This window comes from Amblyraja radiata, chromosome 46 (assembly GCF_010909765.2).
Source record: "Amblyraja radiata isolate CabotCenter1 chromosome 46, sAmbRad1.1.pri, whole genome shotgun sequence".
Lineage (NCBI taxonomy): Eukaryota > Metazoa > Chordata > Chondrichthyes > Rajiformes > Rajidae > Amblyraja > Amblyraja radiata.
This window is the reverse complement of record NC_046001.1, coordinates 8,599,315-8,624,391: the sequence shown is the minus strand read 5'-3', so window position 1 is coordinate 8,624,391 and position 25,077 is coordinate 8,599,315. Positions and strand designations below refer to the sequence as shown.

The 25,077-nt window shown below is 44.9% G+C and overlaps 1 protein-coding gene and 1 non-coding gene across 3 annotated transcripts in view; one reads left to right on the top strand and one right to left on the bottom strand.

Annotated features, from left to right (window-relative positions):
- The window catches only part of rnf41 (ring finger protein 41), a 28,038-nt gene extending 7,960 nt beyond the window's left edge, over nt 1-20,078 (top strand). Inside the window, exons 1-6 of one of the 2 annotated variants that reach the window (XM_033015726.1) lie at nt 4,565-4,874; nt 5,244-5,377; nt 8,699-8,970; nt 10,462-10,597; nt 13,597-13,700; nt 16,759-20,078. In XM_033015726.1, the coding sequence (XP_032871617.1) occupies nt 5,288-5,377; nt 8,699-8,970; nt 10,462-10,597; nt 13,597-13,700; nt 16,759-17,113 (957 nt within the window). In that variant the 5' untranslated portion in view covers nt 4,565-4,874; nt 5,244-5,287 and the 3' untranslated portion in view covers nt 17,114-20,078. Of the gene's footprint in view, nt 1-4,564; nt 4,875-5,243; nt 5,378-8,698; nt 8,971-10,461; nt 10,598-13,596; nt 13,701-16,758 lie in introns of those variants that run through there. The other variant, XM_033015725.1, reaches the window with a different exon arrangement.
- A 4,138-nt stretch (nt 20,079-24,216) lies between these two features.
- Nucleotides 24,217-24,298, bottom strand: trnas-cga. Its single transcript has one exon. It is a non-coding gene; the product is annotated as a tRNA-Ser (tRNA).
- Nucleotides 24,299-25,077: the final 779 nt, after the last annotated feature.

Below are 25,077 nucleotides of genomic sequence, written 5' to 3'. Positions count from 1 at the left end.
ACAGGCAGCAGCATCTGTGGGGAGAAGGCATGGATGATGGTTCTGGTCGAGACCCTTCTTCAGACTGTCAATCGGGGGTAGTGCCACATTGCAGGAAACACAAGCAGGAGGCAGGTAAAAGGAGAGAATAAATGTCACAAAATAAGGAGAAGGCAAAGAGCTCGTCTGCCTGTAACTGACGAGCATCAATATTCGGGACTTCCTGAGGTTAATGTAGAGAAAGCAGATGCAAGTGTAAAAGATATTTTTATAAATCCATGTGGCAGATGTGAGTGGAGTGTGCGCTAAGCTGGTTATTTACCGATGGTGGAGCAGTCAACACTGCTGTTTGGACTAGTGTACAAATGTTCACTTTCACTCTCGCACTCGTTCTGCGTCAGTTTGCACCTTGGCTGGTGAGACATAGTCTGTAGGTTCAATTTGCCTGTGGCCTGACCCCATTTTTACGTTGGGAGTGGTGTGTGGGATGAGCAGAATGATTCACTCAGGCTATTCTTGTAGCTTTGCGTCTTGTCTCTGACAAGAACGTTGGTAATTTGTCACTTGGAGCCGAGAGTTCTGGAAACGTTGTGCAATATCTTTAAAAACTGGGGAGAAAAATATGCTAAAGTGCAGAAATATAAAAGTTTAAACAGATTATAAATAATCTGACCCTTGGACTCTTTCCCCGTCTATTTGTGTTGGTACTTTCCACCAGGCACGGAAATCTCTATCAAAACATGGAGGGGACAGGGGGGACACAATTTCTTGGTGGCCGCGTGCGCATGCTCACACTCGCACACTCGGGTGGGGACGGGGATGGTCCAGTGGCAGTGCGGCAGCGATTGGAGACCCTGGATCGATCCTGGCCGTGGATGAGGCGCAGGTCTGTGTCCAGGGCTGCCGAGCGCTTTTCGCTTGACCGGAGCACGCATATCAAGTTCCGCTCTGACCTTTGCCCCACGGACGTCTCCCTCCACCAATCACCGTGCTCTCTCCTCAGTCCCACCCTCCATTATCATGGTCCCTCCCCCATTGCCTGCTGACCGACGTCTCTCGTCCAATCGGTGCCCTCGATCATCAGTCCCACCTCCACTGTCTCGCGGAAAGCGGAGATTTCACGGAGTTTTAAAATCCGGATTACAAAACATGAGGGGGATCATCATCCCCCACCTTCGAAACAGAGGTGTTCCCGGCCTCCCCCCCCCCCCCCCCCTGGGATTTCCGCCCCTGCTTTCCACCCCCGAGTATGTTATCCACAGTTCTTGCTTGTGAAAAGTGGGGGTTCATCTCCTTTTGCTTTAGAGCCGGGAAACAAATATTTTGGTTGTAGAGAATCTAGGAATGGGCAAATCTCCTGAGAATGCTGCATGCTTGCAGCAGTGCTAATTCACATGGTTATTGATATTTCACTCGCGCAGATCATGTCAGCTGTTTGCGTCTTTAATATTCCTGCCTTCTGGGACGGAGACCAAGGATGACTCTCTCTGACTGTTGCCTAGACACCAGGCAAAAATATTCACCAATTGCTCACATTTTATTTTTATGCAGACTGGCTGCTATCTTGTATTGCAGCCAATGCAAGCTGCTCATGGCAATAAAGTACTTTGGGACGTTACAAAAGGCACAACCCAACAGCAAGGTTTTATGTCGGATGTAGAAGGTCGGGGTGGGAGTTCACAATATGCACTTTAACCACGTGATTTTTTTATTTTGTTTCCTATTACAAATCTCAAATTGTGGAGTACAGAGGCAATAAATAAATGATGGGACTTTGTCCCAAACATTATGGAGGGCACTGTATATGTGATTATGGGGATGAACTAGTTGGAAGGGTCTTCTAAGCTGCAACGTTGATGCAATTCATGGAATGATAACCATCTGTGCTACAGGATTCTGAGAATCACCCCAAATTAATTAAATCTGGCGCGTCGATCTCTACAAAGCTGAGGCCACGCGCCAACTCTCGGACACCTCCTACTTACCTTTGGAAGCTGACAAGGGAGGTGCCGTGGTAGTCTGGCGCGTCGATTCTACAAAGCTGAGGCAATGCGCCAACTCTCGGACACCTCCTCCTACTTACCCTTGGACCATGACCCCACTGACGAGCACCAGGCCACCATATCTAGCACCATCACCGACTTCATCAATTCCCACGCCCTGCCCGACCAAGCTTTCAACCTCATCGTTCCCCAGCCCCGCACGGCCCGTTTTTACCTTCTCCTCAAAATCCACAAACCCGGCTCTCCCGGCAGACCCATTGTCTCTGCTTGTTCGTGCCCCACCGAACTCATCTCCACATACCTTGACTCCATACTATCCCCCTTGGTCAAATCCCTTCCCACCTATGTTCTAGACACCTCAGACACTCTCCGCCGCCTCCGCGCATTCCACTCTCTATGCCCTCACCCCCTCATCTTCACCATGGATGTCCAGTCACTCTACACCTCCATCCCCCACCAGGATGGCCTCAAAGCCCTCCGGTTCTTCCTCGACCAGAGGAGCAACCTATACCCAGCCACTGACGCCCTCCTCACCCTCAACAACTTTACGTTTGACTCCTCCCATTTCCTCCAAACACAAGGCGTAGCTATGGGCACACGCATGGGCCCCAGCTACGCCTGCCTCTTTGTCGGGTACGTTGAACAATTCTTGTTCAATACGTACCAGGGCCCCATCTCCGACCTCTACCTCCGTTACGTTGACGACTGCTTTGGGGCCACCTCCTGCACCCACACACAACTGACTGACTTCATCCACTTCACCACCAACTTCCATCCGGCACTCCAATACACCTGGACCATTTCCGACACTTCCCTACCATTCCTTGACCTCACCATCTCCATCGCAGGGGACAGACTTCTGACCGACATACACTACAAACCAACTGACTCACATGGCTATCTGGACTACACGTCTTCCCACCCTGCCCCCTGTAAAGACTCCATCCCCTACTCCCAAATCCTCCGCCTACGCCGCATCTGCTCCCAGGATGTGACGTTCCAAACCAGGGCATCGGAAATGTCCTCGTTCTTCAGGGAACGGGGATTCCCCTCCGCCACCATAGATGAGGCTCGCACCAGGGTCTCATCCATACCCCGCAACACTGCTCTCTCTCCCCATCCCCGCACTCGCAACAAGGGCAGAGTCCCCCTAGTCCTCACCTTTCACCCCACCAGCCGGCAAATACAACAAATAATCCTCCGCCATTTCCGCCACCTCCAACGTGACCCCACCACTCGCCACATCTTCCCATCTCCCCCTATGTCTGCCTTCCGCAAAGACCGCTCCCTCCGCAACTCCCTTGTCAATTCTTCCCTTCCCTCCCGTACCACCCCCTCCCCGGGCACTTTCCGTTGCAACCGCAAGAAATGCAACACCTGTCCCTTCACCTCCCCCCTCGACTCCATTCAAGGACCCAAGCAGTCGTTCCAGGTGCGACAAAGGTTCACCTGTATCTCCTCCAACCTCATCTACTGCATCCGCTGCTCTAGATGTCAGCTGATTTACATCGGGGAGACTAAGCGGAGGTTGGGCGATCGTTTCGTCGAACACCTCCGCTCAGTCCGCAATAACCTACCTGAACTCCAGGTGGCTCAGCACTTCAACTCCCCCTCCCATTCCCAATCCGACCTCTCTGTCCTGGGTCTCTCTCCTAATTGCCAGAGTGAGCAACACCGGAAATTGGAGGAACAGCACCTCATATTCCGCCTGGGTTGCTTGTGTCTGGATGGTATGAACGTTGAATTCTCCCAGTTTTGCTAGCCCTTGCTGTCTCCTCCCCTTCCTTAACCCTCGAGCTGTCTCCTCCCATCCCCCCCGCCCTCGGGCTCCTCCTCCTCCCTTTTTCCTTCCTTCTCCCCCCATCAGTCTGAAGAAGGGTTTCGTCCCGAAACGTTGCCTATTTCCTTCGCTCCATAGATGCTGCTGCACCCGCTGAGATTCTCCAGCACTTTTGTCTACCATGATAAGGGAATAACGTGTAGTGCAAGGTAAAGCCAGCAAAGTCCGATCAAGGATAGTCCGAGGGCCACCGAAGAGGTAGATAGTAGTTTAGCACTGCTCTCTGGTTGTGGTGGGATGATTCAGCTGCCTGATAACAATATATTGGTGATGGTGACCAGGCTGCCTTGTGTCGTTTGAAAACTGACCCCATCAACAGTACAAAACTTCTTGCTGCTATATAAAGGGCACGGAGACTGCGTGGCATTTGTTACGCATCACAGTTAAGTTTGATCCTCCCGTCCATACCCTTATAAAGTTTGTTTCTGAAGGAGGAGAAACTCTCCCTGTCTATAGTTCCGACGTTTCAAATTGTACGGTGGCTGTTGTTTAAGACTTGATGACACAATTTTTAAAGAAAAAGCATTGTGTTACGCAAATCAACTTGAGTACTGAGCGTGGATAAGGCAAGTGATCTGTCTGTTCCACTAATGCTCTTGTAATGACTTTCCCGAGTTCAGCCATAGAGGCGATGACGCATGGGGGTTATGTTATCTTTGTGACCTATGGAGAGATGATGCCAGTGGAATTTGCCTGTTTGTTGCTCCCCCTGCTTCAGTCTACATGTGCACATCAGAAGGCAGGGTATTTGAGGAGCAGTGAGGCTCTTGCAGCGATGTGAGGAGCAGGGGATGTTTACTTTGCTTGAATTCCTCTCCAGCCTTTGGCTAGCTTCCAGCCCAGGACATATCCATTATTTTTAATGACGACGTAGCTGCCGTCGTGCAGAATGCTGCATAAAAGCCGCGTCCTGCTGGCTGTCTCTCTTTCACCCCGTTTTGCTTGGGCTGATGAGCGCTGAGTCGCTGAGCTTTCAACGTGACTGCGAGGTTTTTGCTTTTGAAAGGGGCCCTGTACGCAAACAACATTGACTAAAAGAGTCTTTGGAAATGGTAAGATGCAGTGTAAGTGCGGGTTATTGGATACTGGGAGCAGAGCTGAGCTTGACGAGAAGCAGGAGCACAAATCTTTAGTTGGGGTGATGTGGAACAGGACGGTACGGGAACAAGCAAAGTTGGATTTGGGGTTCATGGCTTAAGATTTGAGGTGAAATGAGACTGAGTTCCGTTATTATTGAATGCCGTAAAAATTTCCTCCAAGTCCTCCTATTTTAGAAAAAAACTTCTCAGTCTGACAATGTATTAACATACCAGGAGTGAGGATTTTAATGTGTTTCATGTACCTCACTTTTTGAAAGTTATTATTTATTTATTTTTAATGCTAAGTGGTGAAACTTATTGTAAGTAAGCACCGTCTTGCAGTTTTTCTTCCACCAGAACGTCCTGAGCCTGTTGCAGTATGAGCCATGGGGTACGATGTCAACCGCTTTCAGGGGGAGGTAGATGAAGATTTGATTTGCCCAATTTGTAGCGGAGTTTTGGAAGAACCTGTGCAGGTGAGTAAACACGCAACTGTTTGGTTGGGGTGGTGGAGTTGGTAGTGAAGTGGCCTCTCAAATGGTCTAAAGATCTAGCCCTGGCAAACTGCTCAGCTGTGAAACACCTTGTAACGGAGCCCGATGCTTGAGGCACTAACTAACGCTCCTGTGAATCTTGCATGTTAAAGTTTGGAGCACACCGACACAACAAATTGGGCTGCTTGTGCTTGCTTCTGATTTAATTTCTGTGTGTGTGGGGGGGGGGGGGGAAAGAGAGAGGTTGTTTGAGTGAGTGTAAACGGGGAGGGGCTGGCTGTCCAAGCCTTCTGGCTCCGTGTTATCTATTGATGCAGAGTCCGAACGACTGCAGCTGTGCTGCGTCAGAAATCTGCATCGTCAGGAGATGGGGGATGCTCTCAATGTTGCATAGTCACATACGATCTCTTGGCTGAGCAGAGGAAGTTTTAAATAGAAACCGAGTGCTCTGTGCAACATTACAACAAAGCAGCCAAAAAAATCAATAGGTTTTTCCACCCCTCTCCTGGGTTTGGAACAGAGAATTTGTTTAAGAAGGAACTGCAGATGCGGGAAAATCGAAGGTAGACAAAAGTGCTGGGGAAACTCAGCGAGTGCAGCAGCATCTATGGGGCGAAGGAAATAGGCAACGTTGCCTATTTCCTTCGTTCCATAGATGCTGCTGCACCCGCTGAGTTTCTCCAGCACTTTTGTCCACTTTGGAACAGAGAAGGCAAGTTAACTTTGAAAGCACGGGTCCTCTGTTAAAACTAGACCAATGAATCATTATTTATGGTTTATCCATGTCAACCACGACAATGCAACGTTGTTGAATGTTGCAGTTGAATATAGTGGCATCCGCGATGTCATTAGAAATGAGGGGGCCCCCTGGAGGGGCTATGGTGGAGCAGTGAGTCCGGTACACTAGGAATCTCTCTGGCCCTTTAAATCTATAAGCAGAACATATTTGTTGCATCGGATAGCCTGTGCTGTTAGCTCTCCTGATGTCAATAAATCTACCAATAAAAGGGCGGTGCAGCAGTAGAGTTGCTGCCTCGCAGCTCCAGAGACCCAGGTTCCATCCTGACCGCGGGTGCTATGTATATGGAGTTTGTATGTTCTTCTTGTGACCCTGTGTGGGTTTTCTATGGGTGCTTTGGTTTGTAGGCTAATTGGCTTGGTATAATTGTAAATTGTCCCTCGTGTGTAGGATAGTATGGGGATCACTGGTCGGTGTGGGCCGAAGGGCCTGTTTCCCCGCTGCCTCTCTAAACTAACCTGCTCCTCGTTGAGAAAGGCCAGTGTTGGCTGTGTGGTCGCAAGGCTTTGTCCTTTTGAATTGAGCTTACAATTTGTCAAATATTTCTCGACCCGAAACGTCGCCAATTCCTTCTCTCCATAGATGCTGCCTCGCCTGCTGAGTTTCTCCAACATTTTGTGTCTACCTTCGATTTTACCGGCATCTGCAGTTTTTTCTTAAACTCCAATGAGGACAGGTCCAGCACCATAAAAAAACGCTCATCGTATGTCAACCTAATCATCCCCGCTCTTCAGTGAATTGGCTTTTTATTAACAACAGGAATTTAATACAATAACACTGTTGCTCTGATTCAGGGTTATTTGGATTGATAGCAGGTAGTTCTAGTGATCTGCCATGAAAATAAATGACTCTAGGTACAAGGACAGCTTTATGAGAATGCGGTTATTGTAAAAGAAATAGAGCTAGATAGTGATTTCCTGCCCGAAGAACTGTGAGAACGACCAGCCATCAGAGGGAGGAAGCTTTAGAATCTTTCCAGGTAGGAAGTTGATGTCCCTGTCTCTTTCTTTCTTCCCCCCCCCCATGGCTAATTGATGCAGCAATAATAAAATCATCATGCTCATTTCACCGTTGGTATTCCTTCGTTATCACCTTCTCTCCAGCCAACAATGCACCATTGTGGGCTCCACCTGTCCCGAGTCATGGATCCAGGCCCTGCGTTGTTCTGTACCTGCCCATACCTCCAGTGTGGTCCCCCCTGTTCAAGATGGAACTGCAGATGCTGGAAAATCGAAGGTAGACAAAATTGCTGGAGAAACTCAGTGGGTGCAGCAGCATCTATGGAGCGAAGGAAATAGTGAAGGAAATAGGAATGGAAAAATCAATACTTGCTTTTGAGCTCTCCAGTTTTATCCCAGCTGTTGAATTGCTGCTCCAGATTTTACTAGTTGAGGGATGATGATGTGAGAATTTCTCCCGGCTCAATGCCAAGTGAGCTATTCTGAAATTGGTTTCATGAAGGTGAGGAGTGCGGAGTATTTTCCCTCTCCGTTTCTCCCCCCTCTTTCATAAATTGGTATGTACTTTCCTGTGGTGTGTTGATTTAATCCTAATAACAAAAACAATGTCCTGCCTTTCAAAAGATTCTCATAGCATCTGTGGAGCTGTGGCACTTTGAAGCTGACTGCATCATTCAAAGTTGGCTTCTTGACAACACTGCAGGCTCTCTCCCCTTTAACCTTGAATCAAAGCAGCTCTCGCATCCGGCTGATGTTATTTTTGAACCTTGTGAAGAAAGTTGGTTTGGGGAGGCAGCACAAGTGAAATATCTTCCATTTCTTCCTGTGTAGGCAACATATACATGTGATCACATCACAGATTTACAGGCATATGTATTTATGATAGTGGGTCAGTTTTATTGAATAGAGCCCGAGTGCTTTTAAACTGGGTCGCTGCGGATGAGATTTCCAAGTGACTTGTGCTGCTGCGTATGTGTTTCGGTTTAGTTTATTGTCACGTGTACCGAGGTACAGTGAAAAGCTTTTGTTGCGTGCTAACCAGTCAGCGGAAAGACAATACAGGATTACAATTGAGCTGTTTATAGCAAAGATCCTATAGCGGAGCAAGATAGATCACTCCTGCTAAATGCAATGGGCTGACGTGTAGTATGCAACGGAGCGGAACGTGGGCCTTTTTTTCATCCATTTCAGTAACCCGACCTGACTCGCAGTGTAATCAATGTTGCGGGGGGACAGTTTGTTTTAATAAATTATAATTCTGAAAATGAGGAGAAGAATTTTACCAAATAACTTTTATTTTTACGAGGATGTTTCCATAACCGGCTTCCGTCTCCGCACTAGCTCCGCTATGGGATCTTTGGTGCGGAGACAGAAGCTGGTTTACGGAAATGGGGCCTAAAATTACCCATGAATCTGCCCATGACCGTACTACGTCTTTTTCGTCGAGTGATCTATCTTGCTCGCTATAGGATCTTTGGTTTATAGTGTATAGATACATGATAAGGGAGTGTTGGTTCACTTGCTGTCTCCTCTGCTTCCTCCCAGGCTCCACACTGTGAGCATGCATTTTGCAATGCCTGTATCACCCAATGGTTCTCCCAACAGCAGACGTGCCCGGTGGACCGCAGTGTCGTCACTCTAGCCCACCTGCGGCCCGTTCCCCGCATCATGCGGAACATGCTGTCCAAACTGCAGATCACATGCGACAACGCCAGCTTCGGCTGCACGGCTGTGGTGCGGCTCGACCAGCTCACCTCCCACCTCAACGACTGCGAGCACAATCCAAAGCGACCCGTGACGTGCGAACAAGGATGTGGGTGAGTTATTTGGTGTGCAGACAGTGATGGTGTAGGAGCAAGGAACTGCAGATAGACGCAAAGCTGGAGTAACTCAACCGGACAGGCAGCATCTCTGGAGAGAGGGAATGGGTGACGTTTCGGGTCGAAGCCCTTCAGACTGGTTAGGGATAAGGTAAACGAGAGATATAGACGATGATGTAGAGAGATAAAGAACAATGAATGAAAGATATGCAAAAAAAGTAACGATCATAAAGGAAACAGGCCATTGTTAGCTGTTGGGTGAAAACGAGAAGCTGGTGCGACTTGGGTGGGGGAGGAATAAAGAGAGGAGATGCCAGGGCTACTTGAAGTCGGAGAAATCAACATTCATACCACTGGGCTGTAAGCTGCCCAACGACATATGAGATGCTGTACTTCCAATTAGCGTTTAGCCTCACTCTGACAACGAGGAGGTCTGGGACAGGAAGGTCAGTGTGGGAATGGGAAGGAGAATTAAAGTGTTTAGCAACCGGGAGATCAGGTAGGAACTGCAGATGCTGCTTTAACAACAAAAAGGACCCATGGGCTGGAGTACCTATTGGCTTCTTGATGACATACTTGGGAGCTGCCGAATAAGTGCATCTTAAATAGAAGAGGGGACCAAGTTAAATTCCAGAGCAGAACTCTTCCGAAGAAAGATGTTTTTGATCACATTGCGTCTTGAAGCTGTTATAGGTGCTTTAATTTTCAAAACTAACATTGCAAAATTCTGTTCTTTGTGTCTACAGGGATGGGATGTAAATATTCAATAAGATGCACTTCAATTTGGAATGGACTAAAGCAAATGCCAAGCTGCTCTTGTGCGTGAAGCTGAGGCTCTGAAGTGCCGGGGGCTTGTCTCAATGCTGTGCTTCTGCAATGAGTCTGTGCTAGCAGTCCATGGGGGAACAAACACAGGCATCACAGTTAAACCTAATTCCCGTTAAAAAATATGCGATTTATGGAGTAAAATATTCAATTAGTACGCTGTGCATCAGACAATTATTCAAGTGCTGCTATCTCCAATAAAAGAGGGTGGACAGGTAGAGAAAGATCTTTAAATGTCAGGGCAATCGTGTCTCAATTTTGTGTGGCGGTCATTATTGTAGCCAAGTAACTTCCTACGAGGTGATTTGTGACCAGCCTCGATGGGGCCTGGTCTTTTCTCGCCACCTGTTCTTCACCCTCGCGTTCAGTCTGAAGAAGGTTCCCGCCCCGAAACATCACCCTCAAGAGATGTTGAATTACTCCAGCACTTTATGTCTATGGTGTAAACCAGCATTTACAGTTCCTTGTTTCAACAGATTAGTTGTCATGGTGTTAGTTGCTGCTTGTGATTGTGTACATTGACCACTATTATCCTCTGCCCTTTCAAATGAGCACAATTAGAAATGTGACTTCAGTAACTTACAGGTTTGAACCTAGATAGTTCACTTTAGAAATAAGCTTGTTTTTGCTGTTTTACCAGTTTTTATTCTCACCGCCTTTCAGCTTAGAAATGCCCAAAGATGAGCTGCCGAACCACAACTGCATCAAACATCTTCGCACTGTGGTGTTTCAGCAACAGGGGAAAATAGCGGAGCTGGAGAAGTCTTCAGCTGAGCACAAACATCAGCTGGCAGAGCAGGTGGGTGCTTGATGCCACGTGGCCAACGAGAGATGGTGGCTGAACTATCCCGAGGGCTTGTAATTTCCAAATTGTGGACGTCTATCTTGCACCTCAAGGACTGACCTCGATGACTGTAAATGACATCCTCCTTTTCCCTTTTTATTCTTCTGCTCCCAGGAAGTTTGATCGATATAAATAGCACCACATCCCTCCTCTATTGAGGCACTACAGTCACACTATGTGAACGACCCATGTTTAAAATGGGCAGTTGCTTCTATCAACCAAAACGCACAGACACTAAAGGCAAATAGTTCCAGCTTCACATTTGTGTCTCAATGCTTTGTTTTGGGCTATGCTTGCTCATCTGTGTTCCCGCACGTGGAACAAACTCGTGCCTGCTTTTATTTTTCTCTTCCCAATAGCCCAAAATTTGTTTGTTTGAAGATTAAATTGTGATTTGGCGACTTGGTGAGATTAAGGTTCATCAACGGGTAAAGCTGCCCACATGTGGGGCTGCAGGTCTGTGCCGTTCGTGGTGATCCCCAGTAGCATGTGGGTGGACGGATGAACTCTGGATCGGAGCAGACTCCAGTTCAAGGTTGTGTTTGCTGTCCAGTGTTGGCTGCCGTCAGACGCCATTGCACTTTGCGTCAGTGGTGTAGGACCAACGCAGGCTGTGCACAGTCTAACTGGACCAATCGGACCCAGTTCCCTCGGGAGGTGTCACTGGGAATTCAGCAAGAAACCTGATCAAATGAGTAATGTTATGGCCAAAGGTAGACTAAAACGCTGAAGAAACTCAGCGGGTGAGGCAGCATCTGGAGCGAAGGATGAAACGTCACCTATTCCTTCACTCCATAGATGCTGCCTCACCCGCTGAGTTTCTCCAGCATTTTTGTCTACCTTTGATTTTTCCAGCATCTGCAGTTCCTTCTTAAATGTTATGGCCAATGTGTTTTCTGTGGTTGCTCTCCTACTGAGGGAGTTATAAATGACCTGTGACGTGCAGGGTGGAGTATGATTAACAACAGATGCTTTGCAGCATGGCGGCCTCTTATGAAGGAGCTTTATGAGGCTTCTCATTAGTGAGGGAGCTGTAGACCATGCACAGCGCACTAAACCTCTCGATAAACCAGTTCAAGTCAAGTTCCAATGACTCCTCCATCGCAGTTAGAAATAATTGCGATTAGAATTAGAACCCCTGGATTCCTTCTTGTGCTCTTATAATGATTTTACTCCAAGTTTGCATTGAATCCAGACTTCATGCAGCACCACAGGTATGCCAGCCATCACTTATACAGGGCAAGGTTTAATTTCCATCAATGCACCTGCTATAACTGACCTTGACTGTACATTCCAAGCTGCCTCTTGAAGACCCATGTAGAAAGAGCAGGTCCCTTGTCCAACTCCACTCGAAGAGATTGCAGGGTTGAATCGCATTGCCTCCATTATTCAGCCCCGGAACAACACGTGTTCAGACTCCAGCTGGGCTGGTGTTAAGGGACCTGTATTTAGCATTGGAACTCGTGTTGGAGGGAAGGGTAACCATTCTCGATTGCTGTCACCCAACCTTGACACAACGATTGCATGGAAATTGGGAGAAAGTCCTGATATTGGTGCAGATTGATTTTGGAACAAGCTGCCGTCTATTCAAGGGGTGGGGAGATGTTGGGAGTGTGAGTGGAGGTTGGGTGGAGCAGATGAGTGGGATCACAGCTCGCAGCTTTTCGCTGTACCTCTGTACACGTGACAATAAACTGAACTAACACGGAGAGCAGAAAGTCTACTTGAAGAGGGGAAGGAACATCTGTCAGAAACGACAGTAACTAATCCCAATAAAGGCAGGGTCATTACTTCAAAAAATGCTCAGTGGCACAGTTGGATGCAAATGGTATTTTCGCTGACTTCAGTGCAATCATTAGGCTCGATTGACAAAGGAATTTATAATCTCCACTCGGGCTGAAATTATACATACTATAAACCCTGGTTTTAACAGACCTCTTTATAACGGATATTGGTTATAATGGACTGAGCTGCTGACGGCTGCCCCCAGCTGGTGGCCCTTGCCCTGCCACCATGGCTGCCCCGTGCCATCGCCGGCTCATGCCGTTTCCAAGTCGGACCTACTACTGCCACCTGGACCACACAGCTTCCTCGACCCCCTCCAAGCTGTGCCTGCCACTGCCGACCCCTACCTCCGCTCCCGCGACCATTGACTCCGCCAATCATCGCCTCTCCCCGGCCGCCAACTCACCTGGATTCCAGACCGAGAGTCTGATGAAGGGTCTTGACCTGAAACATCACCTATCCATGTTCTCCAGAGATTCTGCCTGACCCGCTGAGTTACTCCAGCACTTTGTGAAACGTCACCTATCCATGTTCTCCACAGATGCTGCCTGGCCCGCTGAGTTACTCCAGCACTCTGTGTCCTTTTGTGTAAACCAGCAACTGCAGTTGTTTGTTTCTGCTACGTACAATGATAAAATCATACTCTGTTATATTGGACAATTGGCAATTATGGACACCATTCCCACCTCTATGTTCCGTTATAACAAGGGTTTACTGTCTGCTGAGATTAGGAGCAGTTCACATTGAAGCAGCCTTGGGAAAAAAAAAAAAAGTCAATCAGTCTTGAGCGTTGATGTGGAAAGCATTGAGGATATAGCCGTCGCTAACACAGCGGCAGAGAGAGAAAATACACATTTAACGGGACATCAAATAAATGCGGGAGAAAGTTAGGGGGGTGGGGTGGTGGAAATAAGATAAGAGTGGGAGGCTTGTGTGAAATGTAAATATTCAGCAAAGATCAGACCTATTTCCATGCTAAATATTCCATGCACGTGCTTGTCAACGCTCATTTTTAAAAGGCTTTCTGCCAGTCCTTTTTGAAAAACATATCCAATAAAGAAAATTAAAGAATAAGCTGGGAGTGTTCCCAGCGACTCCGTCCGCATCTGCAAATAGGCTATTGACATTCATTGACGAACTATGTCTGTATGTGTTTCCTTGCTTTACAGAAACGAGACATTCAACTTTTGAAAGCGTACATGAGGGCTATCCGCAGTGCAAACCCAAACCTACAGAACTTGGAGGAAACCATTGAGTACAATGAGATCCTAGAGTACGTTTCAGTTCAGTTTCTTGTCCTTTTTCCTTGTGCCTTGCACCATTCTATAGCCGAATATTTCCAGACCAGCACAGCTGCTCCTGAGATGTGTGAGAAATATAAGCCTTGAATCAATTTCAAAAGTGTTTTGTTCCATCACTAGGTCGGTATTTTACACTGAAACTTTATCTGGATTTAAGGTACTGAAACAGGGTCTCCAATTAGACTCTCGCATGAGAATTAAAATGGAGATGTTGGTACAATGATAATGGACTCTTTAATATAACTACAATAATGTATAAAGCAATGACTAGTTGGCCTAATAACCTGGGTGGCTCATCCTTATCTCTAATTTGAGTTGAAGGTGCAGAAACCAGCTCAATCTAGACTAACACTCCAGCGCTGCACAAATGGAGTTGCAATTTTTCAGGTGAGACAGAATCTGTCTGGTGGAGATGGGTGGATGCAAGAGATCCCTTGAAACGGTTTTAAGAAGAATGGGACCTGGTCTTGCTCCACTTGCCAATATTGATCCCTCTGAATATCAGCGCAACAGATTGTGACCAGCATTGCATTGCGTTTGTGAGATCTTGCTGCGCGCAAACCCATCCCCATGTCGGTGAGTGCATTCAACACTACTTCATTGGCTGTAAGCTACTTTGGGTCATCCCCAGGTTCTGGAAAGTGCTACAGAAATGCAATTTGCCAAGACGGGATCATCAAGTCTGGGCAAGCGATCAATACTGTACCGAGGGAGGGCAGGGCTGTCGGAGCCATCATCTTTTGGAAGAGGTATTTAGCAGGGTACCCACCTGCCCCTCCCAATAAAAAGGAGAAGGTGCCAGAGGTAGACACAGAATGCTGGAGTGATTCAGCAGGACAGGCAGCACCTCTGGATGGAAGGAATAGGTGAAGGGTCTCGACCTGAAATGTCACCCATTCCTCCTCTCCAGAAATGCTGCCTGTCCCGCTGAATTACTCCAACATTTTGTGTCTATCTCTGGTGTAAACCGGCATGTGCCGTACCTTCCTGCACGGAAGGTAGCGTAGCTGTATTTGGTGGTGGCGGGGTGGGGTGTGTGTATCCTGGTGCTCCAGGGCCTATATTTACCCTGTGACCAACATTATCTGTTCACTCTTTGTGGGAATTTGCTGTGTCTAATTGGCATCTGTGTTTCCTCCATTACATCAGTGACTGCACTCCTTAAATTACTATTGACTGTACAGTGCCTTAGTATGACCAGGGATCATAAAGGTGCTATATAAATGTATAAAGGTTTTTTCCAATGTATCTTGTGCCTGTGGCTCTGAAGGTGAATGTGCATGAATGACCTGGATGCTTTTGCTCTTGTATTTAAAGGTTAAACCGCCCCTTTAGTATTTGTGAAGGGCTTCACAACCGCAATTCTCACTGTTAGCTGGCTAGTACCTCTGTACACGTGACGATAAACTAAACTGAACTAGTTTCTTAATTACTCCAGAAGGTTGTTTGAGTAAATGGAGTGGCAAGTTGTTGGGGGTGTGCAGCAGTAGAGTTGCCAGTCACTGGGTTTGATCCTGACTACGGGTGCTGTCTGTACAAAATTTGTACGTTCTCCATGACCACGTGGGTTTCCTCTGGTCTCCTCCCACATTCCAAAGACGTACCGGTTTGTAGGTTAATTGGCTTCGGTAAAAATTGTAAATTGTCCCTAGTGTGTAGGATTGCTGGTCGGGGTGGGCTGAAGGGCCTGTTTCCACACTATCTCAAGTCTAACGTAAAGTCCAAAAGTTCTTATTTTAATAATAAAATCATTTCGGAATCCAGAATATTTGTAAAGCCTCGAATTGGTAGCCCCCTGATTTCACTTTACCTCGGCAAAATGGAGGGACAATTAGTAGTTTAGCCTAAGTGCATATTTTATGTGGTGATTTCAACTAAGAGGGCTAATCCATAAAGGTTCAATTGAAAAGTAAAATGGAACAAATGAGAATAACAAAATTTAGATTATTAAAAATTTCTGATGCACCCTTTCAATTGGGGAGTTAAACAAAGGCCTAGATAGACTGAACTTGTTCCCCTTTAGAGCAGCAAAGGTTAAAATAAACACTCGAGTACACCAAGTGCTGGAGTAACTCAGCGGGTCAGGCAGCATCTCTGGAGAACACGGACAAGTGACGTTTAGGGCTGGGACCCTTCTTCAGACTGAAGACATTCCGACTGATTGAAAAGGGATTTAATGGGTGCTCCAAATAATCGAGGGTTAAGACATTGCAAATGACTTTCCTTTAGTGGAAGGGTTGAGTGTGGCAGGGTACAGATTTGGTGATGGGCCAAAGGCGATGTGGAAGAATGCTTTCATACCCGAGTAATGGTGATCTAGAATTGGCTACTTGGTTGGGTGGTGGAAGCACATTCAACTCGTCTGAGAGGGGAATTGGGTGAGTACATGGGAAGGGAACATTTGCAGTGCTCTGGGAGAGAGGGGTCACTGGTGTTCACCTGCTGAGTGGGCCAGATGATGGCAGCCAGTGTTGTAACAGTTCTATCAATCTTCAAAAAGAAATGGCATTGAATAACTGTACCTCTGCGCGCAAAATGGCGGCTGCATTTCTTCCCCTGCAAGCGCGACCGTGCTTTGAAAATGTGCTTCATTGGCTGTAGAAGTTGTGAATGGCGCTAATTTGTTCATTCTTTTCCTTTCACATTCTCCCTCTTTTATAAAATGCTCAGTTTTTATTTTAGAAAAAGGTTGCTAGAAATATTTGTAATAAAATCTAGTGACTGCAGGAAAATCTGTACCTTTTTGCCCAGACAGTTCTGTGACACTTAAACCCTTCTTTGCATGCCTAATAAATGCTCAATGCCAGTAATTTGAAGACTGTGGGCTTTCCAGTTTGATTTGTCGCTCATTCCTACTTGTTTATATCCCCGATATTTAAATAATGCAACCCTCCTACGTGTGTGAGGATAAGGTGCAAGGAAGAAAGGAAACCTGTCTGCTATTTATCTGACGCAAGGCTTTAGTAGATTTATGCCTTTTTGTTTGCTTGTTTTGTTAATAAAACGTGAATGGTATCTTCTGTGTTGTAGGTGGGTCAATTCATTGCAACCTGCTAGAGTAACCCGATGGGGTGGCATGATCTCCACCCCTGATGCAGTCCTGCAAGCAGTCATTAAGCGGTCTCTCATTGACAGCGGATGCCCAATGTCTATAGTCAATGACCTCATCGAGAACGCACACGAGAGGAACTGGCCTCAGGGCCTGGCCACACTAGAGACTCGCCAAATGAACCGCAGGTTCTACGAGAACTATGTAGCTAAACGGATCCCAGGGAAGCAAGCTGTGGTGGTGATGGCCTGTGAGAACCAGCACATGGGAGAGGACATGATCATGGAGCCTGGTCTGGTGATGATTTTCGCTCATGGAGTGGAGGAAATCTTTTAACGCAAATTTTTTTTTTTTTTCCTCCTCCTTCTGAATTGAAGTTTGTAACACGAGAAGAATGCAAGACTTGCCCTTGCCCTCCAGAATATCTTTGGGGAGCAGACTTCGACATGAACAAAGGCTTAATGCCAAATTGCATTATGGATTGTTTGACCACCACCTTTGAAGCTCCAGAACTCGCTTAAAGAATGAGTTTACAGCTCACAGAACCTTAGTCCCAACCTTTTGTATTTATTCATCAAAGATTTAAAAGCAGAAAGTACAATTCTGAATCCATTCCAGATGCCATACAAGAAACCTAACACTTGTGGTGCCTGCAGTGGCTCGTTGTGCTCTATTTAATATCTTTGGTCTTTTCCCCCTTTTTTTGTTTTAAGTAGAAAATGTTAATGGACAATATTTTTATTGTAGTAGATGTTGTTAACACTGTTTCAGTGAACAATGCAAAACTTTCCGAGAGGTTTTGAGGGATAAATTCCTGAGGTTTCTGTAAGAGCAGACCTGCTGGGCAAACTATAGATGCTAATATTGTATGCACTACATGATGGCTTAATATCCACTAAAGCAATCTAAAAGGCTGATTTGCTGCAATGTGTCTATACTCGGGCATGATATAAAAAAACTTATGCAAAAATCCAAGTGACAGCGTGTAGAGTGATGTTTAGTCCGTGAAAACAACTTGATAACGTGAAGTGTGACTTCTTTCATTTTCAAGGCAGAGAAGTAAAAATTGACACTTTTTAACAGGGCAAGCCAATTGCAGTCCCTTTTTTTTATGTTAACCTCTGCCAAATTTATTTACTTCAACCTAATTCCTGCCTTTGAGTTTGCCTTAACTGAACCAATTGTAAAACTGAAGTCAAATGATATCTAAAATGGAGTCCTGATTGCAGAAGAAAAAGTGCTGTGAACCAATAAACTCTAGGTAGAATATGTGTATGTTTTTTCTTTTTAGTTAAGTCTTGCCATTTGTTTTGTCCACAGATTAGGATTGAGAGAGTTGATGCACGAACTCTCTCCTAGTTTTCCAGCTGAACCATACAAATGTGGAACACTCTTTAGCTTCTGTTAGGACTTGGCGATAAGTCTGTGTGGTATTGATTCACTCCTGGGTAGATTTTACACTTGATGGATCTGAACTACTCTCCATCTAAGTCCCTCGTGCGGTGGCACTTCCAGACAAATCTATTGTGCAAGTCTTGAATGTATATCCTTTTTGAGCATCGTGCATATAAGATGTAACATTTGTTCCAAGAGGGTGAAAATTAGGTGGCTTAAGCTTCTTGAGGGATTTAAATAATTTCAGTGCTCAGACAAGGTGAAAGGAAACCCCCTTTTTCTATTCTTAGTGGTTGCACCTGAGGAAGTTTGTGACTTCTATTGAAGGATCTACCACTGTGTTATGGACTCCACTGAGATGTGAAATAACCTTTCCAGAAATCTTTCAACTTTTTTTAAAAAAAACGTTGAACCTTGGCTTTTGTCTGATTTTTGGGCTTTCAGTCGGCAGAGAAATATTTTATCCTACACTTTTTTTTGGGGGGGCAAAAAAAAAAAGAAATATTGGATGGTTTAAATTAAATGTAGGTTTGTACACAAGTTTGCAGTAACTAGAATGTTTCAGCTTCTAAGCATTGCATATTCTTGACCAGTCTTCCCATCCTTTGGTCCTATTTCTACAAGTTTTTCTTTTCTCTCTCTTCCCTCTTTGTGGTAATTTAAGCCATGCAAAAGTAGTGTTGATGACTTTTATATTTGGAAGCTTTGCATCCTGTCAGATGGCACATGACCACTTTTGGCCCAGTACTCTGGCCTACTGTGACTGGGGGAAAACCCTGTAAAGTTAATTTTTCTTTTGGGGGGGAGGGTGTTGGGGAGGGCTGGGCACTTGTAGTGGAGGAAAGAAACCGCTCGGTCTGCCTTAGTTGGTCATGTGCAGAAAATTGGCACCTAGAAGTATTACTTTAATCTCAACTGTACATCCTTTGCCTAGAATTGCAGTCCTTGCTCCAGTGTTTTTTGCTTTGCAGCCAAGAGCCTTTTGAATTAAATCCGTCCTTAAGGAAACTATGGCAGTGTGAATTGCTGTTCATAACAAGCTTGCATTCATTTTGACCACGGGGAATTCTGTTGTGATGAATGTGTGGCACTTTGCATTCCTGTAACTTCATCACTTGGGGAATATGCCAGAGTATCTCTGTCTGTCTTCTCGATGGTGGAGCGCCAACCTGCTTTTCTGTGCTTGATTTCAGTGGGGCTGTTTAGATTTGAAGGCATTTCTGTAAATGTTGGCACGTGGGTTTAGACTTGTCAGCGTGCTTTAATGCTGGAAAGTGGTTGGGAGCAAAAGGCCTGATGTCTTTTTCTTCACAGTGTGAGGTTCTGGGTAGGGAGGGCCCTCCTTCTAGCCATTCTCTTGGAGCTATCTAATAGTCTTTTATTCATGAGTTCAAATCATCATTTCAAAACAATAGTAGATTTAATTATTTGGTCACACGGGAGTAAATCTCTCAAACCACACTTGAAACTTTGGCCATTCCATTAGTCTTAAAGACTATGGCGCTGGTTATGCAGTAGTTGATATAAATGGTTATCTATTGGATACTGTACATGGGAAGATGAATGGTATTAGAAACTGTTTCCGTGCAGTTAAAAAAGATAAAATGAGCAATCTTGTATGAAGTGTTACTTTCTTTTTGTTGCTCTGGAAAACAATTCAATGCTTTGTTTTAATTTTATAAAATATATATGTATTGTCTGTCTGTGTGTGTGCGCACCTTTTTAAAGTGGACCTCTTGGGTACACCAGTTATTTTGTGACTTGGAGAAGTGTTTGAAGTCCAGAATTGTCACCTGTAGCTGATTAGTTGTGTTGTATTTTGAAAAGCTGTGGCACTTGGTATTAATGAACGAAACACTTTTTAAAAAAATATAAATTATCTTGAAATAAAACTCCATCGTCTGCATTTGGGTTTTTATTTTGTGTCTTGTCTTTTTCTTTCATCTTTCATGTGCCTGCAATTATATTCATCTCCCATTCTGAGCTTGGATTTGGGTGACTTGCGTTAGTGTGGCCTCTTCAGCTGACCTGCGCAGAAACGGCATCAAGCATTGACGTGTAGTTCTAGGTTCCTACATTTCTTCTTGCCACAGTGGCATTAACCACATAGAAAGAAGCCAGCTTTCATTCTTTTTGTACAAAATACCAATTTATGCAAAATTTTTATTTAATTAAAACTTGATGCTGAGCTTTATTTGGGATTTGCAAATTAAATTGCACCATGGATGTGATGGGGTCATTTAATTTCTGCGCATACGAATGGGAAGAACAGTTGACGAGTGGTGGTTGTATTAATAAGTTGGAGATGAAAAGGCTTGAATTTCACGACCACTGCTTCAGATCTTCTACTCACCTACATGCTTTGGTTTGGTGTCTTCGAGTCATACAGCGCGGAAACTGGCCCTTCGGCCCAACTTGTCCATGCCGGCAAAGATGCCCCCATCGAAGCTCGTCCCATTTGGTCCATACCTTTCTGCACCTTTCCTATCCATGTATCTGCTTCAATGCTGTTGTGCAATTTTGATGCAATATAGCCGATATCGGTGCATGCTGCGCAAAACTACAGAACTCTGTGCACAAGCTACTTTTGCTGCAAATAGTATTTGCAATCTCTGTTTTGGGGGGGGGGAAATGGAGAGAAACAGGCCTTGCTTCCATATGGATTGTGCCTTCAGGGTAGCTTCACCACCACTGGTTTCTGCTGACTTAATGGTCAACATTGAAGGAAGCTGGAACCTTTAGGTGCCATGTGCTTTTATTTGAAGTTGTGCTCCAATCCTATTGACAATGCAATCAGTGAGTGATTTGAAGGTGGGACGGGCAGTAAAGTCTACCGTAAAGTGAATCTGCACAAAACAATTCACAAATGGAGGTAGGAATACACAATTCTTTTCCCACCAAAAGAATGTTTCCAAAAAAACATGCCTGTGCAATTCTTTCCTCTTCCTGTTGAGATGGTTTGTTCTTTGGATGCTTTTCGTGTTTTGTAGAGATGATATCACGTTCTATCTGCAAGTGTGGTTGCAAACACAACTTGTCGTGCAACAAGCAAAGAATCTGCTTTTATGCTGGAACTAAAGCAAAAGAACGCAATTGAGTTCAAATCACATTTTGCAATTTTAAAATATTATTCAAAAGATGGAAATCAATGTAGTCCAAACTCTCCTGATAATTTATGAAATGTACTTGAAATAAAGGGCTACCAAACTTAAGAATCATTGGGTTTTTTAGCTGCTGTAAAATAGTTTATGCAACAACTGAAATGGAAAAAAAAATGAAATCTGAAATAAGAACAGAAAATGCCAAGCTTGTACTGGCATTGAATAATGTTTTTAACTGGTTTGGTCCATATCCAAGGTGTATCTGGGAACTCTCCCATGCTACAGCTGTATCTATGCAAGTTATGTGGAACTGTCCCTGCTTTTTGTGTCTATCTGGTTTAAACCAACATCTGCAACTCCTTCCTACACAGTCCCTGCTTCCGTTCTACTTCAGCCTTTTGACACTACAGTTGATAACTGTATTGGCACCGTTTATTACAACGGCGCAGATTGAAAAGTTCATCACGTTTAATGCTCTCACTTTAACATGGTCCACATCTGAATCTTCCCCATCTTCATCTCGGAGTAGGTAAATGACCATAAAGTCCTACAGGAGGAACTCAGCGGGTGAGGCGGCATCTATGGAGCGAAGGATTAGGCGACGTTTCGGGTCGAGACCCTTGCAGGAGAGTTTCTCCAGCATTTTTGTCTACCTTCGATTTTTCCAGCATCTGCAGTTCTTTCTTAAACATAAAGTCCGACAGCTATTTTAACCACCTTCTTCCATCTTTCTCTCTACAAGAATCTCATTCCATTTACTTGGTGTCTCTGAATCTGCTTTGACGAGACTTTCCATACCAGTGCTTTTGAGATTTCCTTTCCCTTAACCATGGCTTGGAGAGAACTCTTAACTGCATGGTTATATGGTTCTTATTATACTACATCATCTCAACCAGAGAAGTGATGAGGTTACTTTTGCCTTCAATCTCACCGGCCTCTGTTTAATAAATTTCCCTCAGTAATTTAACAAGGTTCCACCACCAGAACCATCTTTCCTTGCCTTTCAGACTTTGAAGGATGTAACTTCCTGGTTCAATTTTTTCCATCTCCACAACCATTCCCCATTTCACTGCGCTTTTTCCCTATACAATTCCTGGAACATGCACACAATAGGTGCAGGAGTAGGCCCTTTGAGCCAGCACCGCAATTCAATGTGACCATGGCTGATCATCCCTAATCAATACCCCGTCCTGCCTTCTCCCCATATCCCCTGACTCCACTATTTTTAAGAGCCCTATCTAGCTCTTTCTTGAAAGCATCCAGAGAACCTGCCTCCACTGCCTCTGTGGCAGAGAATTCCACAGACTCGCCACTCTCTGAGAAAAAGTGTTTCCTCGTCTCCGTTCTAAATGGCTTATTCCTTATTCTTAAACTGTGGCCCCTAGTTCTGGGGGCTTTTATCTCGCCCCTTTGCAACAGCTAGGATCCAAAATAGTTCTCCCAGATGACGCGGAGATTCACTTGCAGTTCTTCCATTTTGGTGTATATTGTTTGCCGTGTATAATGTGATTGCCTTTTACGTTGGAGAAATCAAATGCCACTTAGTTGATAATTTTGTGGATCATCCCCATTGAGACTAAGAGTGGCCGTGAGTTTCCAGTTGACTGTCCACTCTGACTTCTATCTTCAACCTCCCACACTGTTCCAAAGTAAGCTCAAGCAACAGCACCTCTTCTTCCATCTCGACATATCGTAGCCCTCTGGATTTGATACTGAATTAAACTATTTCAAATAGTCAGCCTTTCCTATTTGTGTTAGACTGGCCAGTTGTCATGCAAGTCCTTCCATTAACTCAATTTTTCTCTTGCCGCAGTTGACATCCATTTCACTGAGTATTTCCAACATCCTCATTTATTCCTAATTTATAGCGGTTGTTGAATTCTGCATCTCAACTGTTCCAGTGGCTAGTTTTTCCTTTTCTGCTTTTATTCATGTTCTTCTTTACACTCCACAAAAATCATCTGCTCCACTGAGAAATCTCAAGGTATGTCTACTTTGAAGAAGTTCTCCTCTCCGCCGAGAGTTCAGCACCTGCCTCCCTTGCTGCTCCCCCTCTGATTCCTCCTGGTCTTCCACTCTACGACCACGTTTAAACCCAGACGTGCCTTGATCCCTATTCTCTTTGTCCTATTTTCACACCTTACACTTCCTTATCTATGTATCTCCCTCTCCCCTGAAATTAGTCTGAAGAAGGATCTTGACGCAAAGCATCATCCTTCTCTCCAGTGATGCTGCCTGTCCTGTGTTACTCTAGTATTTTGTGACTATCTTTAGCTTTGTCGTGTTCATTTCACCAGCCACCAGAAGCAATTGTGTCACTTGAGTCAATTCCCCTCTCCACCCTCACTTAAAACAGGTTATTTTGTCATTCTTTCCAGGTCTGGAGAAAATGTTGAATCTGTTTTTCCCCTCCACACTTGAACGTTGTCAACATTTTCTGTTCTTATTTTTATAAAAAGAGAAAGCATTAATGTAATAATATATCCCCTGCTGTTGTGAGGGTAGACTGACTCCCTTCTCCTTTCCCCTCCTCAATTTAATTTCATGTTTCTCGTGTTTTATGACTGTGGGATAAAGTTCTATTGTATCGTCCAGTGAGGAATGCTCGATTCACAGCTGGGTTGTCAGCATTTGTGGATAAAGTAGAGGAGATAACAGGTAGATGTGAAAACCCAGCATTCAAGCATTACTGAGGCATTTATAACTGAAGTTTTTTTTTGTCCATGGAATAAACATGAGTAGAGTTGTGGTATATTGTAAACTATCATGAATAAACATTTGTAATAATTAATATTCATCTGTCTTATTGATGATGCTGTACACATTTTACACTGAACATCAAACCGGTATAGGACAGTATGTGAACGAGTGCGAGAAGTTATATTTGTTATCTTTGACTGGTTAGGTTTGAAGAAAAATTGCGAATAACGAAAAGAAGCACGTCGTCACGAACAGGATTCGAACCTGTGCGGGGAATCCCCATTGGATTTCGAGTCCAACGCCTTAACCACTCGGCCACCGTGACTGGTATTAAACGAATTGCCGGTATAGAGTAATAATACAAAGCGAGCAGGAAGCGCAAATAAACATTAAATGGACAAAAATGCTGGAGAAACTCAGCGGGTGAGGCAGCATCTATGGAGCGAAGGAAACGTTTCAACGTCACCTATTTCCTTCGCTCCATAGATGCTGCTGCACCCGCTGAGTTTCTCCAGCACTTTTGTCTACCTTCGATTTTCCAGCATCTGCAGTTCCTTCTTAAACATTAAATGGAGTTTATTGTCATCGGCACCAGTGCGGCGAGGCAGTGCCGTCAACTCCATTCACAAAAGCAGGGAGGAGAACCCGGAAGCAGTCCTGCAAACGCTTTAATGGTGGCAATTTGTTTAAAAATATTAAAAACCAAGCGACAATGCAGGAGTTTGCTTCGGATGGGAAACCTTGTCAATGTCAAACGCCACCGAAAAACACGTAGTGCGGTCATGGGTAATTATAGGACCCATTTCCGTAACCGACTCCATAGACACAAAAAACATTAAGGCTGGAGCAAATGGAATCTTCATATTGCTATTATTTCCCCAAATACTGCAGTTGTGAACAGTGTGATTAGATGAATTAATTACAGAGTGCAAGTGTAATACAAAATCAACTCAAACACAGCACATGAGCCATTTAAAAAGAAATGATTTATAAAACATTAAAAAATAAAATTACCAGTCAAAATTTATAAACATTTTATTCTTTAACAAGAATTAACAGAATTATGAATCTAACCCTATATCACACACACACAAACTGTTCCCC